Genomic DNA, 9,106 nt, shown 5'->3' with positions numbered 1-9,106 from the left:
AAAAAAATTTCAGCCAAACATTTGCAATTTTCACTGATTTCCGCCGATTTCAGCCCTTTTTTGGCTGAAATTTTTTTCAAAATTTTTTGTTTTAAATACTAGGCTTAGACAAAAACCCCTTGTTTCCCTTTCTCTGGGACATCCGCATTTGGGCGCCAAATTTAAAAAATTTGGATGCCCCCCCCCCCCCCCCAACTAAGGTAGTGCCTTTTTTTGTTATTCAGAACTCTCAACTTCGAAGAATTTTCAGATGAACGAAGCGGTTATTAAGGATGAAGTCATCGAAAAAACATGCAATTTTACGTTCAGAAATGGCGAATACGTCGAAATAAAACAAGAAGAAGTTGAACTGGAACCTGAAAATCTGCTAGAAAAAGAAATCAAAATGGAGACGAATGACGATTTTTTTGAACAGAATAATTCATATGAATTTTTTGAAGAGGTCAAACTGAAGTCGAAAGAGAAAGATTTCAATATTAAGAAAAGGTCCAAAAAAGTCGGTTTTTTTCAATGCGAAATTTGTCAGAAGATGATGTCAAGAACTCTTTTGAAAATGATCACATCGGAAGAGGACAAAACTGTGCTGTCTGAAATTTTCAAACTTGGAAGATCTCTGGAAAAAAGGACCTATGTCTGTTTATCTCATATTCAAAAGATTATCGACGATAACAAAGGAATACAAACTTCTGAGTACATTATGCGCTCATTCATTAGTAGGAACAAATGTTTGATGCAAGTCAAAAAAAAATCGATAATTTTAATAATTCCAAATTGCAGGAGAAACAGGAAATCAAGACGTAATTGCAAAGTCTGTCACATGTCCAAGGACCTTTCTGAGTTATATCACATTTATTCGAAGAATGTTCGAATTGTGTTAATGGTTGGGTGCATTCTAAGTGGCACTCATTCTGTGAAGCAAGCAATGGATTATACAACGAATATCAATGCAGCCACATGTTATTCCCATCGCAAAGAGTCGATTGACATCATTTTTGAACAGTTGAAAATCGAAAATAAACAGGAAATTTTTCAGTGCCCCGTACCCGTGATGGGTAGTTTGATGGATATTGCGAAGAACTTCGACCCGAATTTTACAGTAGATCAATTTATTCTTGCATTCAACAAGCTTTCTATGAAAAGACCAAACGTTTGAGAAAAATTCGTTATTATTGTTATTGCCTTTTTTTCACAAAACTTTTTTTCCTTAATTATCCTTAATTTGTTATTCGAAATTTGTCTGTGTCAGTTCCCACTAATTGTTATGTCGCTCAATGAAGCAATGCAATTTGCTTATCTTCTCAAATTTTTCGTAATTCTCCCTTACATTTATGTTCCTTTTGTGTTATTTTTGGAATCTTCAAAGGTTTTGCATTTTTTTTCTCCGATGATTGGAGGCTGAAAACCGAGACGCCACCGATTCCGAGGAAGGGGTTGTCTCCGAGGAACCGATTCCGAGGAAAACGTTTTGTTAATCTCTGAGATACTATAAGCATGTTTTTATAACAATTGGATGCCAAGAAAGAAAGAACAAAGTCAGCAGGACGTGGCAAATGAGGATCCAAATTCAGAGGAGCTCATGGAGCAGTCAGATGAAAGTATTCCAATTGAACCGAAGCAAGAAGAAAGTGATGTAGAAGTCAAAGAAGAACCACTTGAAGATAATCCATTTGAGCAAGAGCCAAAGCAGGAAGTAGACGAAGTAACGGCGGAGCAGCTGGTAAAACTGTAATTAGACGATTATATTGATTTTTGAGGAGATGTCGGTCAAGGAGCATTCAATGGGCGCATCAATTATGAGGAGCTGGATAATCAGGAGTTGGTGTATCCCGGATTTCCAGAAGAGTCGAAACCAGAGACGTCTGTCAGACTCCAGAAAAGACACCAGAGTTCAACTACGGATAATGGAAGGCGTGTGAAAACAGAAGAGGTGGTGTCAGCCGGTACATCGTTGGGTTCTATTGCTACGTCGTCCAAACAGAATCCTGACACCGGATTCTAAAACTAATTGTAGTATGGTGTTTCTTGTTTTAACCACATCGTGTCAATCTTTTTATGTCACTTCTTTGTTACATAATTTATATGCACATTTCTTACCGTTTCGACAAGGTCTTTCTTAGTTCCCAATTTTCTCACTTCCATTATTTGTTTTGAAAGAAAGTATCATGTCAAAGTTTTGTTATTATTATTATTATTATCTGAAAGTTTTCCTGTTATTTCGATTTTTCGTCAATTAAAGGTGGGGGGGGGCATGAAAAAAATAATGTTCTCGAAATTTCGTTCAAACATGCCCCTCGAGGAGTTGAACTTGTGAGGGCGATGATTGAGGGTGCGGCGCCGCTACCGTCTGAGCCACGCGGGCAAAGAGAAAGCGCACGCCCAATTGCATACATAAACGCGAGGACGACAGCTGTACGCAGAGTGACATTAAGCGTTGTACACCGTGACGGTAGAATGCATACTCTAGCTACAAAAAAACTACGAAAAATCTCCTGTCCCCCCACCTTTAATAAGACACCAAGCGGAATACAATTTTCGATCATTCGTTTCTTTTTTTGTCATATTCATATTGACACCTGATTTTTACCGGTATCTCACCTAGCTGAATAACCCCATAAGTTTTCTTTTCAGGCGAAGTCGGTATCTTTTAATCTTCAATTTATTCCGCAAAGTGGCGTTATTTATGGCGCCTGCAGTCGTTCTCCCTCCTTCATTTCTCTAACCATCTCGTTTCTCGCGTTTTCGCATGGACTTTTTTTTTGAATTTATTTTTGTGTCATTTTCTATAAAAATTCTCGAATTTAAAACAGTTAGACATAAAAAGTCAATTTTTTGCTATTCAAACTAATAATTATGAAGAATTTCCAGATGAATGAAGCGGTTATCAAAGAGGAAGTAATCGAAGAAACATGTAATTTTACGTTCAAAAATGGAGAATACGTCGAAGTGAAACAAGAAGAAAGTGAACAAAAACCTGAACATCTTCTAAAAACAGAAATCAGAACGGAGATAAATGATGAATTTTTTGAAAATAATAATTCGGGTGGTTTTTTCGAAGACGTCAAACCGGAGCCGAAAGAAAGCGATTCAAAAATTGAAAAGGCATTCACAGAAATCGGTGCGCTTTCGTGCAAAATTTGTCAGAAGAGAATGCCAAGGAAATATTTAAAATGGATCATTTCGGAAGACGATAAAATGTTGCTTTCTGACATTTTCAAAATTGAAATGTTTATGGAAAAGAATCCGACCTACGTATGTGTTTCTCATATTCAGAAAATTATTGATGATAACGACGGCAAAGTGAAGTTTGCGAGTACTCCGATTGAGCAAAAATTGCGCTCATTCATCACAAGAAACAAGAAAACGATGCAAGTCAACGAAAAATGATAAATTTAGTAATTGAAATTTTCAGGAAAAGCAGGAAATTACGAAGACAAAATTGCCAAGTTTGTCACATTCTGAAAAACCGTTCCGAATTATATGAAATTGGTTCAAAGAATATTCGAATGATGATCATGACAGGATGCATTCTTCGTGGGACTCATTCAATTGAGCAAGCGAAAACTTATGCGACGATTGATACTGCAATCACATGTTATTCGCATTGTAAAGAGTCGATCGACATGGTTTTCGAGTATTTGGGAGTCGGAAGTATTGAGGAATTTTCAAAGTGTTCCACACACGCGATGAGCGGTTTGATAGATATTGTGAAGAATTTCGATCCGAATTTTACAGTTGATCAATTTTTTCGTGCATTCAATACGCTTTTTACGAAGAACCGAAGAAAATTACCGAGTAATTCATAGTTTCTGTTTTCACACAATTTCTTTTTTTTTGAATAAAAAGTATATTGTTTTTTTTTTCGAAATTTGCCTAGTTATGTTTCACAACAAATCCTCATTTGCCTTATTCTGCTTTTTTTTTCTCGAAATCTTCGTAATTCTTCTTTTCATTTATGTTCTTTTCTTTTTTTTGGATTTAAAACCGAAATCTATCTTGTACGCAAAATGTCGTCGGCGTGTCTCTGCGTACTTCGAATCTATGCATCGAATATGACGACATGATGGATTTGGATTGAGATTATTGACTGTCAGCTGTTTTTCTGTGATTTTCTTCGAAAAATTCGCGAATTTGAATCAGTTAGACAGAGAAAACTCGATTTTTAGTTATTTTAATATTCAATTATAAAGAATTTTCAGATGAACGAAGCGGTTATTAAAGAGGAAGTCATCGAAGAAGAACATAATTTTACGTTCAAAAATGGTGAATACGTCGAAGCAAAACAAGAAGAAATTGAACAAAAACCTGAATATCTTCTAGAAAAAGAAATCAAAACGGAGAGGAATGATGATTTTTTTGAAAATAATTATGCGGGTCGTTTTTTCGAAGACGTCAAACAGGAGCCGAAAGAAAGTGATTCTAAAATTGAGAAGGTGTGCAGAACATCTAGTATGATGACATGCAAAATTTGTCAGTCAAGAATGCCAAGAAACCTTTTGAAATTGATCAAGACGGAAGACGAAAAAACAGTGCTTTCTCACATATTCAATATTGAAGGATTGATGGAAATGAATCCGATGTATGTCTGTGTTTCTCATATTCAAAAAATTATTGATGATTATACCGGCAATTTGAAGTTAGTGGACACTGCATTTCAGTATCTTCTGTGCTCATTCATGATACAAAACAAATATTTAATGCAAGTTAACAAAAAATCGAAAAATTCATCAATGAAAGTTTCAGGAAAGTCAGCACATCACAAAGACGATATTGCCACATTTGTCGCTTGCCTAAAGAACTTTCCAAGATACATCAATTCTGTTCAAAGGGTTTTCGAATGGTGATAATTGTTGGATGCATTCTACGTGGCACTCATTCCTATAAGCAAGCAATTTCTTTTATGACGACAAAAAAGAGAGTAGTCACATGTCATTCACATTGCAAAGAGTCGATTGACATGATCTTTTTACATTTGGGAGTCAGAAATATTCAGGAATTTCGGAATTCCCCCGCACACGCGATGGACGGTTTGATGGAAATTGTGAAGAACATCGATTTGAATTTTACCGCAGAAGAAATTGTTTTTGCATTGAACCAGCTTTTTGAAAAAATGCCAAAAAGTTGAGAAGAATTCGTTGTTTTCGTTATTTCTTTTCACACAGCTTCTTTGCTGAATAAATGTTTACTTTTCTTTTTTCGTTTTTTTGTTCTTCTCAAAATTTTCGTAATTTTTCCGCTGATAAACCTTTCATTTATGTTCTAGGCCGCTGCCTTCCGGAATGCTGCTTTGTACGCAAAATGTCGTCGGCGTGTTTTGCGTACTTCGAGTTTTTGCATCAAATTTGACGACATAATGGATCTTGATGTGGAAATTATTTAGAAACTTCAGCTCTATTTTGGTCATTTCCTATCAAAATTCTCGAAATTAAAACAGTTCGGCGGAGCAAAAAAAGTCGATTTTTCTTATTCATAACTTTCAATTATGAAGACTTTTCAGATGAACGAAGCTATTGTCAAAGAGGAAGTCATCGAAGAAACATGTAATTTTACGTTTATAAATGGTGAATACGTCGAAATGAAACAAGAAGAAATTGAGCAGAAACCTGAATATCTTCTAGAACAAGAAATCAAATTGGAGACGAATGATGATTTCTTTGAAACAAATGAGCCGGACGAATTTTGCGAAGACGTCAAACTGGAGCCGAAAGAAATTGATTCTAAAATTGAAAAAGTGTCCACAAGAACCACTCAGGGAAAATGCCAAATTTGTCGGAAGAGAATGCCAAGGAGTCATTTGACTTTGATCAAGTCGGAAGACTATAAAACTGTTCTGTCTGGAATGTTCAAAATCGAAGGTTCTTTGGAAATCAAACTACCCTATGTCTGTGTTTTGCATATTCGAACGATTATTGATGAGTATGACGGCACATTCGAGAAGTACGCGGGTACTCAATTTGAAAAACACTTGCGTACATTCATCTCAAAACACAAATCACTGATGCAAGTCAACAGTAAAAGTTTTGATAAGTTTAATAATCAGAATTTTCAGGAAGGACAGAAAATCACGAAGACAAAATTGCCGAGTTTGTGAGTTGCCTAAAAAGCGTCCTGAATTATACGAAATTGCTTCAAAGAATATTCGAATGGTGATAATGGTCGGATGCATTTTACGTGGCACTCATACTGTTGAAACAGCATTACCGTATTTAGAGAATAATAGAGGATTCACATGTTTTTCACATTGTAAAGACTCGATTGACGCGATTTTCGAATATTTGGGAATCAGAAATCTTGAGGGATTTTCAAAGTGCTCCACACAAAAAATGGACGGTTTGATGGAGCTTGTAAAGAAAATCGTTTCGAATTTTACAGTAGATCAATTCTTGCATACATTCCACTTGCTTTTTGTGAAGAAAACGAAGTTTCCGGTGTAATCTGTAGATGTGTTTTTTTCACATAACTTGTTTTTTAATAAATATTCCCTTACTTTGTTCCCCAACTCTATATTTATCGAAAAATACTATAATTTACGTTATTTTTCCGTTATTTCCAGGATTAAATCCGGTTCACGACACCTTCTTTTGCTTATCAATTGAGACCCCGCAAATTCCGGGGAAAAAAACTCCGGGGAAAAGTGGGCGGAGTCGGGGCGGAGCCTAAAATGCAACCCTGGCACGGTTTTTTGCACATTTGGACACGGTCATGAGGGGGCGGAGCCTAAATTAATAATAATAATAATAATATATTTATTTGCAATGCATGGGGGGAAATCTATAGATAATTTGGCAAGAAATGGGACCTGTACAAATAAAAAAGTAAAATGACCAGACGGACCGACTTTTCTTTTTTCGTTTTTTTGTTCTTTTCAAAATTTTCGTAATTTTTCCGCTGATAAACCTTTCATTTATGTTCTAGGCCGCTGCCTTCCGGAATGCTGCTTTGTACGCAAAATGTCGTCGGCGTGTTTTGCGTACTTCGAGTTTTTGCGTCAAATTTGACGACAAAATAGATCTTTATGTGGAAATTATTTAGAAACTTCAGCTCTATTTTGGTCATTTCCTATCAAAATTCTCGAAATTAAAACAGTTCGGCGGAGCAAAAAAAGTCGATTTTTCTTATTCATAACTTTCAATTATGAAGAATTTTCAGATGAACGAAGCTATTGTCAAAGAGGAAGTCATCGAAGAAACATGTAATTTTACGTTTATAAATGGAGAATACGTCGAAGCGAAACAAGAAGAAATTGAGCAGAAACCTGAATATCTTCTGGAACAAAAAATCAAAACGGAGATAAAAGACGATTTTTTTGAAGCAAATGAGCCGGATGAATATTTCGAAGACGTCAAACTAGAGCCGGAAGAAATTGATTCTACAATTGACAAAGTGTCCACAAAAACCACTATGGGAAAATGCGAAATTTGTCAGAAAATAATGCCCAGGAGTCTTTTGAGTTTGATAAAATCGGAAGACTATAAAACTGTTCTGTCTGAAAATTTTAAAATCGAAGGATCTTTGGAAATCAAACTACCCTATGTCTGTGTTTCTCATATTCAAATAATTATCGATTATTACAACGGCAAATTGAAGTCACCGAGTACACAATCTGAGCAACTTTTGCGTACATTCATCTCAAAACACAAAACATTGATGCAAGTCAACAGTAAAAGTTTTGACAAGTTTAATAATCAGAATTTTCAGGAAGGGCCGAAAATCACGAAAACAAACTTGCCGAGTTTGTCACATGCCAAAAACCCGCAAAACTGAGTTATATGAAATTGCTTCAAAGAATATTCGAACAGTGATAATGACTGGATGCATTCTACGTGGCACTCATTCCGTTGAATCAGCAATGCCTTATATAGAGAATAATAGAGGATTCACTTGTTTTTCACATTGTAAAGAGTCGATTGACATGATTTTCGAATATTTGGGAGTCAGAAATATTCGGGAATTTTTAAAGTGTCCCCTACTCGCGATGGATAAGTTGATGGATATTGTGAAGGAGATTGTTTCAAATTTTACATTAGATCAATTTTTGTATGCATTTAACTTGCTTATCACGAAGAACAAGAAGTTTCTGAGTAATTTGTAATTGTGCGTTTTTCACCCAACTTGCTTTTTTTTTTGATAAATGTTCCCTTTTTTTTATTCCCCAACTCTGACAGGTTAATTTTTTTTTGCTTCCCATCTCTCTCTTGCTATATTTCTCAATAAAATACTATAATTTACGTTATCTTCCCGTTATTTTTGGGTCTTAATTCTACACCTTCTTCTGCTCATCTTTTTGAAAAAATTAGAAAAAAACTTATCCAGATTGTGTAGAAATATTCAAAAATACGATTTACATTCATAAAAACTGCTAAAATTCTCACTAAGGCTTTCAAAAATGCACTCAAAAAGTGAAAAATCGTTTTTTATTTTCCGAGCTCATAACTTTTTTAAAGATGCAGGAGTGAAAAAAGGATTTCAGTTCTGTAATCAGCATGTTGGAAAGTATCTGAATTTCAAAAAAAATCCAAGCTCGAGACCGTACAAATCGGAAAGATTTTAAATCCGAAAGAAACGAAAGCGAAAGAAACGAAACCGTAAGAAACGAAAGAAAAGAAACGAAACGGAAAGAACGCTAAACCGTGCACAGTTTTGCTAAAATCGCGTGCGCAGGCTCCAAATGGGCGGGGTTTATCTGAATTGAACGAGAGATTTCTCGATTGAAAGAGATTTAGAGAAAACTCTGCACTTTTTTGAACTTCGATTCGGATTTCACAGTAGATCACTTTTCCGCGCATTCCACTTTATATGAAAAAAAAACAAAAAAAGTTCCAAACGGTACGTAGATTTTGTTTTTGTTTTGTTCTCACAAAACTTTTTGCATAATAGAAAATTCTGGATTTTTTTCTTTGTTTCTCAATGAAGTTTCTTTGAGCCTAATTTGCAACCCTGGCCCTGTNCGGCAAACCGGCCATCGATGTTCTGGGACACCCTAAAAACTCCTGAATACCACTGATTCCCAGATGCTCGAAAATTATGTCAATTGTCTCTTTGCGATGTGAATAACAAGTGGCACCTTCTTTATTCGCTATGTAAGACTTCGCTTGATCGATTGAATGAG

The 9,106-nt window shown here is 35.6% G+C and overlaps 2 protein-coding genes across 2 annotated transcripts in view; both read left to right on the top strand.

Moving 5' to 3' along the window:
* The window catches only part of CBG24097, a gene marked incomplete at both ends in the record, with an annotated part of 4,476 nt that extends 3,323 nt beyond the window's left edge, over positions 1 to 1,153 (top strand). Inside the window, one exon of the mRNA XM_045238325.1 lies at positions 251 to 1,153. Coding sequence (XP_045091253.1) covers positions 251 to 1,153 — 903 coding nt within the window. The remainder of the gene's footprint in view (positions 1 to 250) is intronic.
* Positions 1,154 to 1,510: 357 nt separating this feature from the next.
* CBG24096 lies at positions 1,511 to 8,089 on the top strand (the record flags this gene model as incomplete). Its single annotated transcript, XM_002648030.1, has 10 exons — positions 1,511 to 1,717; positions 1,755 to 1,910; positions 2,866 to 3,302; positions 3,410 to 3,704; positions 4,197 to 4,633; positions 4,741 to 5,077; positions 5,495 to 5,934; positions 6,047 to 6,425; positions 7,147 to 7,673; positions 7,696 to 8,089. 10 exons carry the CDS (start codon positions 1,511 to 1,513, stop codon positions 8,087 to 8,089), a joined length of 3,609 nt encoding a protein of 1,202 aa, XP_002648076.1.
* Positions 8,090 to 9,106: the final 1,017 nt, after the last annotated feature.

The sequence above is a fragment of the Caenorhabditis briggsae genome (genome assembly GCF_000004555.2).
Source record: "Caenorhabditis briggsae complete genome, chrV, whole genome shotgun sequence".
Taxonomy (NCBI): Eukaryota; Metazoa; Nematoda; class Chromadorea; order Rhabditida; family Rhabditidae; genus Caenorhabditis; species Caenorhabditis briggsae.
Note: the sequence above shows the minus strand (reverse complement) of the source record. Positions and strands in the feature narration are given on the sequence as shown.